The following is a 17,464-nucleotide window of genomic DNA, read 5'->3' as shown; positions in this document are numbered from 1 at the left end:
AGCTTTCCCTGTTCCTTGATTGTGACACTCCGAAATGCAGCGTTTACTGGCCGGGAAAATGGTGAAACTGTGTAATGAAATGGGAAACATAAACCAGCCCCAAAAATCCTACCTGCAACCATAATCCCATCACTGTGGCCCGTCAATCTGCATGCGTTCGTTAAAGCTTGATTGATTATTGCGCTGGACAGCGATGGAGCCAATGGTTTCATGCAGCATTAATTTTGGCCGAACGTTGTTTTACGACCATCCCAAAAAGCCCATTTTGTAAATTAAACAAACGTTCACCAGCCCAAAACGAGGACAACCAACAATCCCGTTCGGTTTGCCGGGTGTTGTCCTAGTAGAAGGGAAACCTAAAGAAAGAAAAAACCACTACAAATCTAGGCCATATCCAGGATTCCCAGGGGTTTGCTTTGCTCTGCGTTTTTTCTGCTCAGTTCCACCGTGGCGAGTGGGTGTAGTGAGTCCCAACCGCCCTTCCCAGTATCGGAATCGTAACGATTTCTGTGTGCAATTTTTCGTTGCTTCCGGGTGCCGGAGTTTACGCTTGCATTCCTTCGGGAGTCAGACCAGCCGGCGCCAACTGTTCGCGCACACAGCTCGCCCTAGTTCTAGGAATGTGTACGACGACACGACCGCTGGGCCTTGGGTATGGGCCCTCTGGTGTGCATGGTTCCCGCTATATATCCAGGTTCTTGGTCGGCGGAACCAGAACTAAGAACGATGTAAGGACCCGGGAAGGAGTGTGGGAAAGGGGAGGTTTGTTTGTTCGTTTTTCGTACGAAGAATGCATTGCGGTCATTGAACTGGTGGGTGGTGTTTTGTTCCAGGAAATCATTCTAAAATAGTTAGCAGCATTACGATTTGACAGAGGAATGAAAAAAGACGGGCATTTTTGATAGGGAAAGCGATAAAAGTTTAACAGTGTTTTGTTACGAAGAAATCTTCACGGGCGTCTTGTCATCCCAGATAGTTGGAATAATGGAATAGTTCATAAACAGATAAGCTTATGTACTGTGTAAAAGTATCAAAAATGTTTAAAATATCTGTTTTATAATTCTCTACCACCAGGCTGCCACTTTCGCCTAAACCAAATGGGCCGGTCCTGGAGTATTTATACTATAATAGTCAATCTAAGTAAATCACAAACACTTCCTAATATTTTTGGAATGTTTTTTGTTAAATTTTCGGAGTTTTTTGCCGTATTTCCAAAGATTTTTGAAAATGTTTTATTGTGTATGGAGACACTTGTTTGCTATCAATCAATAGGGTGCTCTAATAAATTAAAAAGAATAAAATAACACATCTTTCCATTATTTAGTTTAAGTGCTAAAACTCGCCTGCCGCCTGTTTAAGTGCCGTTTTTACTCACCTCTTTCTATTATTATTATTATTTTTTATTTCGTAATGACACCCAGGCCGTATTTCTAAACCTTTTTCTATTATTTATTGCACAAATTTTAACATATTCTAAACATATTGCTAAAAGCAATATGATCGGCTATTTTTTAGCTTTAGCCATACCATCCCTGCCTTAACAGACCAATAAGAAGAATATAGGTTAGTGGATAGACAGAACATTCTCACTTACAATTTAAATTACAACTAAATTTTAGGTAGAATTCCCTTTTGTTGACCACAAATTATTGTATAAAATTCTTTTTGGATAACAGAACAGAAATATCAAGAATATATTTTTAAATTAGATTTCTCTGAGCAAACGTAAACAAAATAACTAAGGGATGAAGCCATCAATATGCAAGCTGTGATACTATTTTCTCAAAAATACCCTTTTGCAGTGAAGGGAAAAGCTAAAGCTGATAACGGAGTGGAGCCAGAAATGAAATTTCCCAACTGAACTGTTTTCCCAACCAAAGCTTTAACTCTATTTCCATCATCACGACCCCTGCTTTCCTTTGCATCGCTAGTTTCGTACGTTTGCCGCTAGATGCGCTAGTAGCGATACATCCAAGACAATAACCAACTGTTTAAATTCATCGTTGAAAGTTTTTATTTGAACAAAATGATACATACTTTTTGGTTTTATGTTTGTCACAGTCTCACAAAACTAAACAAGTATTTAAACGATGTGGGAAACCGAAATCCGTAAGGAGTCCAGGAGATATCTCTCAGATAGCTCCTAATAAATACATTATAGTGTCTTAACAGCAGTAGTGCTTCTTCGCACGAGTTGTGTCACACGTAATGATAAAACACCGAAAAAACTTACTTACTTTTCCGTCTGTTACCATAATCGTGAAAAACTGTCGCTTCCCGTTCGAACGTTTTTCAAGTGTGGTTTTCGCAAAAAAAAAAGCAACAAAACCTCATACAGACGTGCTGCTGTGAAGCGCACAGTGACAGTGGGTCGTAAATTACGGACCAACCATAAATTCTCCTATATCATCATCAGCTTCGCTACAAAATTACTCTTCCTTTCTAGACCCGAGTGTGTGCATGTTACTTTGTTTGCCTGGTGTCGATACTTGTTTTTTTCAGCTTTTATTTTACCCACTTGCAACCTCAAACCGGTCACCACAAAACGCCCCTCCAAAATACACCAATCCGTGGTTAGGGAGGTAGGTAGGTAGGAAAAACAATACCAAAAAGTTATCAGGAAGAAAATGATTTTTTTCACCATTTTTCGGTCACTTTTTGTAGCCATGTTTTACCGACGTGCTTGTTTGTATTGGAAGCGTACCGGTCCCTGTTGTGTGCTTTCTGCTGTTTGATGGTTTGTATCCTTCCTTCTACAGATATGGGTAGGAGCTTTTTCCATTTCTTTTCTTCTTTCGGCATTCTTTTCAGCCCCAGTTAGTTCCGGTTTGAATTTTGTGTTCGCGCCCACGCACGAACGAACAGAGAAAGCCAGATGCGATCAGAAAACTTATACACAAACAGCTACACGTGTATGTACATATATGGGGATGCTTTTTTCCGAATGAATTTTCCTATCAATGGAAAAATTACGACGTGGCGTAGAATCGAGGGGGAAATATCCCCCTTACAGACACAACCACAACACCTGAATCTAATAACTGCCACCGGTTACGTATACACTGTGGGACGTTTTAACGAGATGCTTCTGGTTGCATGTTGTACATTATCGCAAACCCCAAACACCACAATGTTCCATCACCCCGCGTCCGAGGGTGTTTGATAATGTGTTCTCCTGTTCTCTACACGATAAGATAAAACCTTTTCGCGACTAGGAAGAAGGCCAGAAGGAAGGTGAAACATGTAATTGAAACAACAAGAAAACATTCCTTTTGCACAATCTTTCAGGAGCTTGCAGTGGCTCGCAACAAGCATGAAAAATCCCATTTTTAACACACACCGGAAGATGAATGAAACAGGATCCGAGGGACGGGTGTTGCTTCTGTGCCCCATGGCAAGTCAGTAGGAAAACACGTCCAACACCTTGACGTAACACCACCAAGTCATATCGCAGGTTATCGGTCAGGCACGTACCGAGATCTCTTACAACAGAAACATAAAGCTCCTAATAGCACGTTTCGCGACGTGATCTTCGACAGCATGTTATCGGAAAAGTCGGCTCGGAAGGTTTGTTTTATTTTTCCTTCTTCTCGCCTGCGCACCGCTGGGATAACAATTCCCGGAACAAGATTTTCCAACTCATTGAATGGCGAAAAGCTGAACGCAAAAGCCCCACACGTGTTGGAAGGAGCAAGAGAGAAAGAGCGAATGAGAGGAACGTCCAGAAGTAGCTAAAATTATCAATGAAATTCGACTGTCGGCCAAAATCTACACCGGGACTGTGAAACTGCTGTGGCTCTCTCATTCTCTTTCGACGGAGGACGTTCGGTGGAAAGCCCTTGGCCCTTTGCTTTTCTTCTGCCCACCCCTCAAAACCCCAACCGTGGGGGAAATGTGGCCTTGTCATCATGGTGTCCTGATGCTGGGTGTGATAGTGGGCGTAGAAAAACGGCAAACTACTGCTAGTTCACACCGCGGAATCGACTCCGTTTAATTTCCTGCGAAGCAAGACGCCTTCCATGCTGGCAGGCATTTTGATGCTGGGTGAATGTTTTTACGGCAAAGTGTCAGAGATTTTACCACCTCGTGGAAAACAAAACTGTTGTTTCCGGGAAAGGAGACGAACGCTTCTGGTAAAAAAAACTTGGTAAGTAGTAGTGTAAAGGTTTTAAAGCAAAACTGCACCGAAAACTAAGCGGATATTGATGTTGCAGTGCTTTTGACAAACAATTGAGAGCTCTCCATAAGAGCTTGCAATTTTTACTTATTATTTCCTAGTAGAGAGTCCTAATTGATTTTAACTTGAATAATATTTTCCAATTCTTTGGACTGCATTTTGCTAGCAACAGGAAAATGTGGAATGGAAAAAATGTGCAACCGCAATTGGATTAGCGAAAGCTTCAACTTTGACGATGAGATTTTCCATTTCCTACTTTTTCCCTTTTTTCTTGCGATCATGAAATAGCATTTCTCTTTATGTTTAAACAAACCAAATGGCACGAACTGCATTTTATGTTGTTTTCTCTCTCGGCGTGTATGGTTTGGACGTGATTTTTATAGCCAGCGCAAGAGAACGGTAAGCGTGCTTGTTTGCGTGTAAAAATTGGTGTTACATAAAAGAAATAAATCAATTACAAAGAAGTAGAAGTATTTGCTTGATGCTTTCTGATATTTGTTTAGAGGAAATGAAGTTCAATTATCAAATAAATAAATAAATAAATAAATAAATAAATAAGAAAATAATTAAATCAATCTTCAACATAAGTGAATAGCACAGTGTTCACTTTTAAAACAAGTACAACATAATCTAGACATCTTTCTACTCCCTGGAAAGCACTCTTTATCATATTTAAACAAGAAAATAACTACTCTTGCTGACACTCACAAGAAGAAAATTTAAATTTACCGTCAGTTCATTAATAGAACCACAAATTTCCTTCCTTCCTATCGGAAGCTTTTTTCAGCTTCTTGAACGAGTTGAGTTCCTGGACACATCGCCCCATACACCAAAAATCACCAGAAGCGTTGTAATAATTATTAACCGTTTCGCAACTTATCTAATCAAAAACCTCTGAAACTGATAGTATTGCCGGTGGGTAAACCGGGGGTCCTGGCCGACGACTCCATACCATGCCATCTCCTGTCAGCGTGATGTCTGAGAGCGTTTAATTTGATTCCCCGTCAGTATCTCGGCGCTGTCGTAAAAGCTGTGCTGTACAGTGAAGGAACTTTTAAACTGGTCTTAATTTAGCTGTAATTATAAAAATAATTCGAGCTGTCTTTGAAGTTGTTTAAACATCTGATGAAGAGAGTTCTTAATTTCCCTTGCGAAGAAGTTTGCTCGACTTCTATAGCAATTGTTGTACAAATTAATGTGCTGTTTCCTAAAGAAAACCTTTTGCTTCCGCTTCAGCGATTTACCTTTAAAAACCCACACTTAAAAGCTTTAACAATCGGGAGTTGCACATGTTGCCCAAAAACACAACAATAACCTAAACAATGGACAAATTTCAACACGATCAATCGCGCCAGCTGGCAACCGTTTAGCTGTTTGCAACTCCTTCGTCAACCATCTAACTCCCCCCAAAACCCCCAAGTGTGTGCCCTTTTCCCGCTAGTTTCCAATTTCCATCACCTTTTTTCCTTACCTTCCTCAAAAAGCGCATGCGCATTCAATAGAGAACGAGAGATAGAGAGAGAGAGAGAGAGAGAAAGCGAGAGAGCGAGAAGCTGCATGCATGTGTGGTTCAATGTGGAAAAGCTTTGGGACTCCACCGTCCAGCCAGCGGTTGCCTCGATTCAGTTTTCACAAATTCGTCGACGAGTGAAAAACACATCGAAGAGTGGTGTAATCGTCGACAGGAAAATCGTTTGTTAGGTAAAGCAGGTTTTTCTTCTCATTTTCTTTTATCTCGCAACGCAGTAGGTGGTGAAGTGGGTGTGCGTATGTTACGCGGTGGCGAAAGAAAATCATACGAACGGCCGAGTGGATGTAGTGGTGACATCGGACTTGTCGGAGAGCTTTTTTCCGTGTTTAGGCATCATCAGTAAAGTGTTTGTTGGTTGTGTCGCGCCATTTTTTGGCAATTGTTTATTGCTTTAGAAGTTAAGGTGCGAAGGAGGATTAGTGTTTCTCAAGCAAAAAACTGTGTCAACAGTGAATATAGCGCAGAACAGAAACTCAAGACTCTCCACACTACGCGTTCTTCAAAACTGTGAATACATAACCACACTTTCAATACACGTGAAGTACATCTATTCGTGTGGGAGCCGATAGGAGCCGAGGCTGCGAAAAAGTTATCCTATCCTTGCGTGATTATGTGTCTAGTAGTTGGCTACATTTGACAGTGGGGATGCCTCCAAAAATCGATACAGGAAGGCATAATGTTTGCTGTTTAGCTACGGCGATCAAATTAATTATACATTCATGACTATGAAGGCGATGGCAAATACATCGCCTGTTTGGTTATTTATAAAGTTTGAAAAACCGTAAATGTGTGTGTGTGTGTGTGTGTGGTTGGGTACCTGTGAGAATTCTGTGGAGCTACATCGAAAGCAGTGACATCGGAAATCTTGAAGGAAATATTATTATTATTGCGTCGCTGTGTCTCTCGCTCAGTGTCCACAGAGCTTCACGATGACGAATTGTCGACGAGAAGCCCTACTACTACTACTACTGCTGCTGCTGTCCCAGTATTTATCCACACACCATACACCATCTGCCAGCAACTGTTGACGTCATCAACATCGTTGGCGGGGTAGATGATATTGATTGTGTCGCATCGCGCTCGACGATGACGTTCGCTTTCCCGCATGCGTTTTGTCGGACGAGACGCGATTGCCGAGATTTGGCGACTTTGCGATGGTCAGGGTGTAGTGGGCACGGATACTGGAACGATTCTGGATATACGGATTGCTTGCGGGAAAAACAGCTGGCGTTGGGAAGATGAGCACGTGTGGCGAAAACACCTTCCTCCTTCGCATCGCAACAAGTGGTCGGAATTTTAATTTGATACTTGGAATAATGGTTGCTAGATGCGGGCTGAGGCCTCCGAACCATAAATATCCCCAAGAAAGGGGGAGGGACCCCGATTTTATAGGTCAAATGTTGTGGAAGCTTGCGCATGATGATATGGTGCTCGGGTTCTCGTCGCCTTTCATCTAGAGCCTCCATCAAGATTAATTCGTTGCCATGCCAGCAGTATACGGGTTACTAACAGAAGCAATTGAGCGTGCAGTGATTCTAATCGGAGAATTATATTTGATGACGGTTGCGAAAACATACCTACTCGGATCCGATATCTAAATGTCAAGGTTTACTACCCAACGCACCGTATTCCGTAACAAAGGACTCTTTTCGCGGAACCAGGTCTAGCAGTGCCTCACGACACGTGTTTTGAATTCATACGTATGTGACTTCAGCTATAAATCACACGATAAGAAACAAGCAAAATGATGAAAAATGTGTTTTCCAAAAGACCCCATCCCCCATGCAGAGTATCACAACGCGACCAGCAGGAGGAATAATAGAGCCAAAAAGCTTTTCTATGTTTTGTTTGTGTTTTATTGTGTATTGTTACTTAACAACAGTGTGTGCTGTTTTTCTCTCTCTTTTTCCATGGCCTTTTCCTTTCACGACCTCCAGAACATTGCAGCGTGCTTTTAACGAAGCACGGCACCAACCATGTACTTCTTTTTTGTTTTAGCCTCGCTGATGGTGGCCACTAACCCAGCGTTAGCCTACCTATCAGCGGGCATGAAGGTAAGACATCACCAATGTTTTCCTACTGCCGTATCGAAAATAATGATCACAATGTTTCCTTGTTCCAAACGCACAGGATCAGTTTCTTTCGGACATGTTGCTCCGTGAGCTCGTCGATAGGATGGGCAAGGATTTAGCAGAAGCAGCCGACTCGTATATCGATCCGGCCGCCATGGACGAACTTCCCGCCAGCCGTCTGGCACTGATGGCGCGCGTAACGAAGGATCTCGAATCCGAGCAGCTCGATTACGACGCCCTGCTGGACGGTTCCAATCCGAATCCTTCGCCGCGCGACCAGGAATACTTGCAGCACAGTTCCCTCTGGGGCCATCAGTACGTGTCGGGTGGCGCAGGGGAAGGACCTAACCGTCCGAAGCCGCAGGTGAAAACTGACGCTAGCCTGCCGGCCTACTGTAATCCGCCGAATCCGTGCCCGGTCGGATACACCGAAGATCAGGGCTGCACGATGGATTTCGAGAATACGGCCGCATTTAGCCGAGAATATCAAGCCGCCCAGGACTGCATGTGTGATGCGGAGCACATGTTCAACTGTCCGGCAACGACGCAAAGCGAAGGCAACCCGCAGATGGATTCCGATCTGGAAAACTTTATCGCCCGCCAGTTCCACACGCAGGAGCATAAGAACTTGGTTGCGAAAAAGTTTCACGTCAAGAAGGTACGTCCCGCGCTCGACGAATGCTTGAATCTTGGCGTTGCTTTAATGTTTGATGCTTTATTTTAGAGCTACAATCCATTCTTGCAAGGTGAAAAGCTACCGGTAGCTGCAAAGAAAGGCTTCAACGTCAATGTTTAAGCGATCGAGCCACCGTGGCCGACACTCCATATCATGATAATCGACCCCCCAAAAGGCAAAGCAGGTATTGTAACGCCTTCTGTGCAAGCACTAACCACCCCAAACGGACAACGGCAAATGGAAAAAAATAATATTCATCGTTCACTTCTAGGGAGTAAGGAAAAATGCAAATACCAACACTCAATTTAAAAAAAATCAATACACGCTATACGTAAATGCTTAGGTGCAACTTCAATGCGCTTGTAATGCCGACCACTCCCTTTATTGTGAGTAAAAATGTAAGTTTTCTTTTACATTTAACACACAGGCAGAACCCGAGGAATCTTTGTTACAGTAGGATAACTTTCAAACCGATTGATTCTTAATATCCGCATCCTATGCTCAGCGGAATGTATGCTTAGTTTTCTACAGAGACACTCTACAAAATTTTTAACTTTAACAAACTTTCCAAAACATTATAGAGCATAAATAATGTTGATGCATGTTGACATGTTTCTTTGATGGAGTGTAATATTTTTCCAGAAGCCAGAAAACTACATATAGGGCAGCTAATGCCATTCTTAGATGTTTCATGATGATACGTTCAACAGCAGATGCAACTGTCACAAGAACGTGCGAGGGTGTTTGAAGGTGAACCCTCACACTATCTCTGTTGATTTTCGTTCCATATAAAACAACCATTTTAAGAGCGCTTGGTACAGAGCTTTCGAGAGAGCAACAAGACGATAACATACCAGAACTAATATGAAGCACGAAATCAAAAAAAAGATTTTGAAAGGGAGACAGATATGTGTCCTTTTCTCGATGCTAAATGTTTAAAACCAAAACACAAATTTCCACACACTGTAGGCAACTGGGTGCATTATTAAAGCGAACATTTGCCAAGAAACATAGAACACACAAAGCTAACAACCAACTAAAAATAATGTAATAATGATTTGTATCATTTTCTTTCAACTCCCTAACGCTTAAACGATCGCTGGTCAGCAGTAGTCGAAGTTGTAGGAGGAAGTACTAGGCTTGAATCAGGAAGTGTGTCTACTTCTATATTATAATCGTGGTCAATTTTATCCGTCAACTTGTGCCATATGAGACCTGAGAACTATTTCAACCCGAATAATCACTTTGAGTACAGGACAAGCTTTTTCAATGATTCTTCCTTGAGGTATCTGTATTTGCTGATCGGTCACTTTGTGTGCTAGCGCCCCCAATAGGCACGAGGCGCACAGTGCTTAATGTGATTAATGTTACAATGTTATGTATCGTGAATTCGATTGCCGCTTGTAACAACGATAGATGTGATGACGCGCTAGTGGATCTAGAGCATTCATACTGATGAACGTTTCTCGGTGAAGTACGATCGTTGTGTTTCTTTTTATTGGCCAAAATAACATCATCATTCCCAACAAGATCAGGGTTTCCCGGTAGCGTGTTCCTCCCGTGGACCAAATAACCTCTCCAACATCCTTGAGGTAGTTATCGGAGGGCCTAGAGGCACTTGGAGATCGTTTGATCGAGTCTTATTAGGATGAGGGCTGCTGCTAGACGTCAATCACATCTCGTACCGGATAGAATAGCACTGCTTGCTAGTAGTTGTCGTTGAACGTTCAACTTCTTTTTCAAGAATTTCAGCATACAGCCAGGCAATTTGTATCGTAAATAGCTTTCATTTTTCCAACCCCTTTTTTGAGCGAGGTGCTCTATTGCTATATGCAACACTCCCTTTTAAAATGTTACTATCTTGGCAAAAACTTGATGCCGCTCCAAATAATTGTAATGCACTTGAATAAGTGAGTAATTTATAGGATACTTAAGCTAGATGAAACGAGGTTCATCATTTTGTACTGTAGGAGGAAAAGAATTTGCTTTATGAGAGATGAGCAAAAAAGAACAGCTTTGATTTTCCCTGCACTCCCCCACACATCAAGCAAGATCGCTCAAGATCCAGAGTCTTGTTTGTGAACCGCTTTACCATCAAGAAGATCAAGTTCGGAGGGTTGGGAAAATCACTCAAAACCAAAAATGTAGGAGAGGAATAAGAATATCGACTAGAAATTTGACTATAACTTCTTCGAGGACGAAATAAAAAGAAACAAAACCTTCAAACATCAGAAAGGGCATGAAAGTGAAAAAAAAAAACACAAAAGCTACTATCAAACATGGTTGATCAATGCGGTGCTGTGTATTGTTGCGTATACGATCGAGACGATTGCTTTTGCTATCCATTTTGTATGGCCCAATATCAGCTAGGGCCGAGATTCTTTGCGTAGACGAGAGCGAGGAACGATCGCACATCATCACACGATCGATTGAATGGAAAGTTGTTGCGACATTCCATCCTAGTTGACACAGTTTTCGTTTGATCGCCGTTCCAAACTATCGTTCGCATGGGGAAATGGGCACCATAAGCAATCGTGCAACATGGGCAACGCTTCAACCATTGTCTGATAACACTTACTTCACATGAAAACCAAAAAAAAAATCTATAAATGCACAGTTTACAGAAGAGAGATGTCACACGATCAACTACTGATCAAAACACACACAACAAAAACTTACAGAGCAGTATTAATAAAAAAACGCAAAACTGTAATGCTAAGACAGAGTGGAATGAAACAAAACAACATAACAATTTCATGAACACACCAGAACTATCAAACAAAAAACATTACTGTTAGCTTGTAAGAATGAGAACAAAACTGTGTAGCAAGAAAACACATTAGAGCTGTATGTTACTATATATATTTGCATTACGTTAGCAGATCAGAGTTGAAGAATGAGAGAATAGAAGAGAAGTGCTGAGCGCAGGTTGAAGTGAAATGAAGAGAGAGAAGAAGAAAAAAATATATATACACACAAAACTATATAATCTAATTTTGTATTTATATCTATAAATATTTAAAATATATACATATACAGTGCAAGACTCACCTTATATACAGCTATTTCCCAAGGAATGTGGTGGAAACACACGAACGTACAGTGAGGTGGTAACGAGATCATAAAATCGGAACAATGAAGCAAACTCTTCTTCAGTATTTCGGTTATTTTAAAATAAATATGACAATATCATTAACTAATTACAAAACTTATGAAAACAAAAACGCATACATTCAAACACGGTCAGCTTTAGAATGGGTGCAGGAGTGTTGAATATTTATGAAGATTCCCATCTAATATGAATACACGATAGAATGCTGCGTGCTGCTCCTATATTATCTCACCGACATCTGAGGCCACGCTTCACCGATGGGAAGGATGGAGAGTGAACAGTCACGTGCATATTGCTTCAATTGCTTTTAGAAGATTCACTACTTACAATCAGTTTAGAACACCAGGACGCTAAAAGAAGAGTAGGAAAAGCGGGGAGAACGGTTAGTTCTGAACTAACAATAATTACACTTTCCGTATGTTATTCAATTAGCAGAGCAAGAAACGAACCTTGGCTTCTTACGTGTATCGGGAACGACGAGAAAGAATGAAATAACAACCAAAAAGGCAGCTAATGTAAAACCCCATTTTATAAATTTTATCGTCTTTCACATGTGGAACACTTTGGAATCTTCTGTTCGTCAAACTAATATATTGTAAGAGAGTGTTGGAAAACAATATATAACAATAACAGCCACAATCTCCGATTTTCATAACACAAATCTACACACGACACGAATACGGTTCGATGATAGCAATAGAGCGGTTAAGAAAGGCAGAATTAAACCAGCAACACGCAACACAACACTAAACACACAGGAAAGGAGAAAACAGAACCTTTTGAACACAAAACAAAAGCAAGCCGTTAACAACAACCGGCGGCAGTTGAAGACGAAATACAAATTAAAAAATATAAAAATGACTTGAACATTCAAATTCTCCCCAACAAAAAACAACAACAAAAAACTACAAAACTAAATAGAAATATATCATAAACCTTCTGTGTCGTATTTATGCATCATTACGGTTCCTGTTCTTGTTCTTTGGATTAGTTTTCCTTTTGGTTTTAGTTTGCAATTTTCATCCTGTTTTTTGTTGCCCGAATAATAGGCGCACGGGAAAAACTCCAACTTAAGTTCGAGTACAGAGTATAAACGTCACCAGCGCATACAACAATCCGTGTGAGTGTATCGCAGGCAACTTTTTCAACGCCAACGGTAACTAGTGTCAGCAAAGAAGGTACGTGCAGCTAGTTGCTAAAGCTCGGTGTATGCACGATTTTGGGGTGGTGTGAAAAACCTTCCGTTTTTCAAGGATTTGTCATTTCCGGTCGTTGTGATGGATGAAAACAATGCTGCCGTGTTACGGGCGATCGTTGAATATGTGCAAACAAGTGAGTGTGTACTGGAGGTGAAGGTAATGCGGGAAATCAGCTGGCCAGATTTGATGGCGTTGCAGAAGCAATTGGCTTCGGATGTGAAGTTTCGCACCATTTGGGTCTTCCCGACGGAAAATGAAGGTATGAAAGAGGGGGGGGGGGGGGGGGTTGAGAGATGGGGTGGTGAAGTAGTTTATTTCAATTCTCTGCCTCCTCTTTCCAGTGGGTGTTACGATTGTGCGCGTTGATTTCGGTGGCAATGTGGCGTGTTCGGTGGCGACGGAGAAGAAGCTACAGAAAATCAGGCTTCTTATGGAAAAGTCGGAACCCCAGGAAGTGGGTGAAGTAGAAGCAGGAAGCTGTGCACGCTTTGCATCGGCGATGAACTGGAGCTTTTGGGTTATTGGGAATCGTACTGTGCGATTGCAACATATTCCACTAACCGATCAGATCAGGAGAATCACCGTACTCGACTGTTCAATGTTGGCGATAAGACAATACCTGCAAAATCTAGCATTCAAAGAGCCGTCGAGCGAATGTTCCGTGTTAATCGTGTGCGGTGAGTGGGGCAGTGGAAAGCTTACCAAGCTCGTGCATTGCTTGCTGGGACTGGCTGGCAAGAGTAAGTCGTCCTACCGTATGATATGTGTACTGCAGGAAGAGGTTGAAATACTCGCGACGGTGTACCGTCTCGCGGCGGAACGTCAGGAATCGGTCGGCAGCACGATCGGGTATAAGCTGCTCATCAACGCGCAGGTTGGCGAAATGAACAATATCGTGTTCTGCACCGCCCAGACACTGATACAGTCGCTGATCATCAAAACGTTCGACGAAATTGCCCCGAAACTAACGCATCTGATTGTCGACTGTAGCGATAAGCTTCCGGAGGGGATGAATTTGCTGTTTTCGCTTGTGAAAACCATCATGGCGCAGAATACTGAGATGAAGTTGGTGCTGTTGTGCACCAAGGGAGAGGTCCAATCGTGGTCAGAGTTTTTTACAGGCGCACAAGTGTGTCACTTGCCGTACAACGAACCCACCGTAAGCTACGCACCGAATAAGCCGTACGGTGTGGAGTACTATCATTTGGATTGGATTTTGGACACCATTTGCACACATGACGCAATTCAGAGAATGAAAGAGAGATTACCTAAGGTGGAGAATGCGCTGAAGCTGGCAGCGCATATACAACTCATGTACGGCCATTGCGGTCTGAATCAAAGTGCGAGGAATATGATGGATAAGCTGTTGAAGGATTGCTGGGACACCGACAACACAACACCGTTCACGGCGATCCTGTTGCCGTTGCTGAAGCACAACCGACATATGGTAGACTATCAACATTCGGACACGCGTTTGACAGCCCTGATGATTGCTGGTGCAAAAGGTAAGTGGACTTGCACTACCCTATTGGCCAAATGTGCCTATTAAGGCACTATTAAGGCACTACTTTATTCTTTATTTCAATGACCACCAACTCTCGGAGCTAAAAACTGTTAGACGTAAAGATTGTGCCTTCCCCACCAAATGAAGCGTGAAGTTAGCGTGAGTCGGGCTAGGTGGTTATAGAAGTAAGGGGTTATTTGTGGTCATTGAAACGAAGGTTAAGGCAATTTTGTCAATAGGATATTAAGGCATTGCTTTGAGTGGGTATTTTTAGCGCGCAAACTAACCAAATTTTAAACGTGTACAGGGTTCGTTGACGTTGTCCGTAGTTTGCTGGATCTTGGCGCTAATCCGTACATAGTGGGACGGAAATCCCTGCTAGCTATGGATTGGTGTTCCGACGGGAGTGATAATCCCTGCCGGCAGCTAATGCAAACAGCACACGAATCGTACAGAAAAGACGCAACGGCTCGACAATCTCTTCTCTGCCAGACGTACCACAAACTGTACAATCCGTACGTCGTCGATCAGCACCTGGTGGTGGATATTGTGGTATATATCGTGAAGAAATGTGTAGCTGGGAATGTACTTGTCGTATTACCTCATTACACTGATGTGCTCGAGTGTCTCCTGTTGCTACGACGCAATGATCTCGAGCGATGCGGAAAAGTTGAGCTTGTTGCCCTCCATAGTTTGATCACGGAGGAAGAGTTTAAAGAACATCGCGTCTATCTGCCGATAAACTCATCTAAGGCCTCAAAAATGCGTTGCGTGTTTTTGCTAGCGGGAGCTTCGCTGCTCGAGCTCGTACCGTCGCTAACAGCCATTGATTATGTGGTGGACACTGGGCTGAAGATGCACCATGCAGGTGATTACGCCCAAGGCATTTGTATGGACCAGTCCTGCCTGGCTACGGCACGCACATGTCGTCTCTTCATGTGGCTTGCCCAGCGCAAATACTTCATGCTGTACGGCAAGGATAGGCTGACTAGCGATCCCTTACAACCACTTCCGCTCAAAGAGGTCTCCTGTGTAACGGATCCGGAAACGATACTAACAGCTCTTCTATGTCGTACCGACACTACCACGCCGACGGTAGAATACCTTTGCTCTACTTTATACGCCATTTGCCCTACTAGTGTCGGATCCTCGCTAAAATTGTTGCATCAAGTAGGGGCCATCGAAAGACCGCTCACCGTACCGACTAGCTTGGGCTTACTGCTGAGCCAACTAGGTGTCGGTATTCATCTCGGCAAAACGTTACTCTACGCCATCTTGTTCCGTTGCGTAGATCCCGTGCTCACCATTATTGCCTCCTTGAAGGTAGGCAATCCTTTCACCGAACCGTTGGATGAACAGGGCGAGCAGGAAATTGTGCAACTAAAGCTATCTCTGCATGGCCGCACGTACAGCGACTGTATGGTGCTGCTGCGATTGTACCAGCAATGGAGTCAATGCAAGAGCATGCAAACCGATGAACGCATCATGAGGAACTATCATCTCAAGACCGGAGCAATGGAAGCCATTTCCAATGCACGGGTAGAGCTAATGTCAATGTTGCGCGTACTGGGGATAGTCAAATGTGGCAAGTCGCATAACGTCGAAGCGCTGAACATTAACTCCATGAAATGGGCCCTGGTAAAGTGTTGCCTGGCGGCCGGATTCTATCCGCAGCTGGCCATAGCGGACTACGAAAAGCAGCTATTGACGACCAACTGTGGAAGTGAATCGTTTAAACCGCATCGTCTTTCGGTGGTGCAGATTGACACTTTACCTGCGAAATGGGTGCTCTACACTCGCAAGCTCGAGCACATGCTGAAGATGAAGAAGGTGGATAGTCCTCCGGCTCAACTACTGGAAAACACTGTCATTTCCGACTGGACGGTGCTGTTGGTGTGTGGTATCGATAGGTACGATACGCTGGACAACGGTAACATGCAGCAACGCGTACAAAATGCCTGCTCCGAAGAACAGGGCATGGTAGAGTTCATCATCGATCGGAAGTACACGTTCCAGCTGCCGTTAGAATATTATCGCACGGTTGAATACATCCGCCGAGAACTTGGACGAATGTTTGTAAACTTCACCCGCAATCTGCTGAAAACGTTTGAAGACAAGCAAACGGACGTGTTGGTGAATTGCATCGGCGACATACTGCACCAGGAGGATGTGAGCTCAATGATTGCGTACACCATACACGATGCGCGACCGAAGATAAAGAATTCCCTGCCGATGGCAGCATCGTGGAACTGCATGGTCGGCTTGTTCGATAAGCAATAGCCAAAAATAGTTTGGTTTAGTTCGTTCGATAATTTACAAATCTTTATTATTCTTTTCCATTTCTATATTTTTTCTTCTTATACGCACTATATATACGCACTTTTTCGTCCATTTTCCCATTATCTTTCGCGGACGAATGTAGAAAAACCGCTTTTCTTAAATTAGGATTTATAGTACAAGTGTTGCTAAAAACAAAGAAGGACGTCTAAAACGCGCACACAAAAGCATTTCAGATGATGTTCGGTAGGGTGGAAGTTTTTCTTTCTCAATCATCATCATCAGTGGTAGGACGAAAATCGAATAGCGATTAATGTAGGAGTTTGCAGATCACAAAACAAGTGTTCACTGATGTAAAACCATGTGCTACTAAATCCTCGTGCATCGTTTTAACCATGTGGACCCTTTGTTTTGTGTGCTGTACAACACTCGCAGTAAACAATTCTCCGTGCGTGGCGCTAGTTTATGGGGTAGTAAAACAATCTTATCGATCAATGAATTTAATCAATGAATTAATGAATGTAAAAGTTTTGAGAGGAAATACCATCGAAAAGTAATAAATAAAATCTTTGAGAATATAGAAGAGCAAGTACACCAACGGGCAAAACACAGTTCTCTTTCCTTTCGCGCCACTCAAACTTTTCTACTAAACTTATGAAGGTCACTTAAAAATATAGGGTTTTGCATAATTTACAGTACTATACGCGGGCGACGGTGCGAGCAAGAGAGAGAGAGAGAGAGTCTTAGCCGGGTCTCAATCCACTGCAAGTCTCATAAAAAATCTGATGCACACCTAAAACCCCCGAATGTTGTGCCCCTATTGGTGCTAGGGGCGGGCGCCTGTTGGCTGGTAGCGAAAGCATGTTTTAAATACTTGCCAATTGAAATACTCTACGGGTGTTCAAATCTGCCCCAA

General features: G+C 42.8%; 3 protein-coding genes across 3 annotated transcripts in view; all 3 read left to right on the top strand.

Moving 5' to 3' along the window:
• Positions 1–17,464, top strand: part of LOC126565646 (uncharacterized) — a 184,829-nt gene that overhangs the window by 20,570 nt on the left and 146,795 nt on the right. The window lies entirely within an intron of this gene.
• LOC126565283 (uncharacterized) lies at positions 7,667–8,623 on the top strand. The gene is made up of 3 exons (XM_050222447.1): positions 7,667–7,762; positions 7,839–8,438; positions 8,505–8,623. Exons 1-3 carry the CDS (start codon positions 7,685–7,687, stop codon positions 8,574–8,576), a joined length of 750 nt encoding a protein of 249 aa, XP_050078404.1. The 5' UTR covers positions 7,667–7,684; the 3' UTR covers positions 8,577–8,623.
• On the top strand, positions 12,846–16,551 carry LOC126566021 (3'-5' RNA helicase YTHDC2-like). Its single transcript, XM_050223221.1, has 3 exons — positions 12,846–13,026; positions 13,109–14,272; positions 14,579–16,551. Exons 1-3 carry the CDS (start codon positions 12,846–12,848, stop codon positions 16,549–16,551), a joined length of 3,318 nt encoding a protein of 1,105 aa, XP_050079178.1.

The sequence above is a fragment of the Anopheles maculipalpis genome, chromosome 3RL (assembly GCF_943734695.1).
Source record: "Anopheles maculipalpis chromosome 3RL, idAnoMacuDA_375_x, whole genome shotgun sequence".
In the NCBI taxonomy this organism is placed as follows: Eukaryota; Metazoa; Arthropoda; class Insecta; order Diptera; family Culicidae; genus Anopheles; species Anopheles maculipalpis.
The sequence above is the reverse complement of the archived record's forward strand: the minus strand, read 5'-3'. Positions and strand labels throughout refer to the sequence as shown.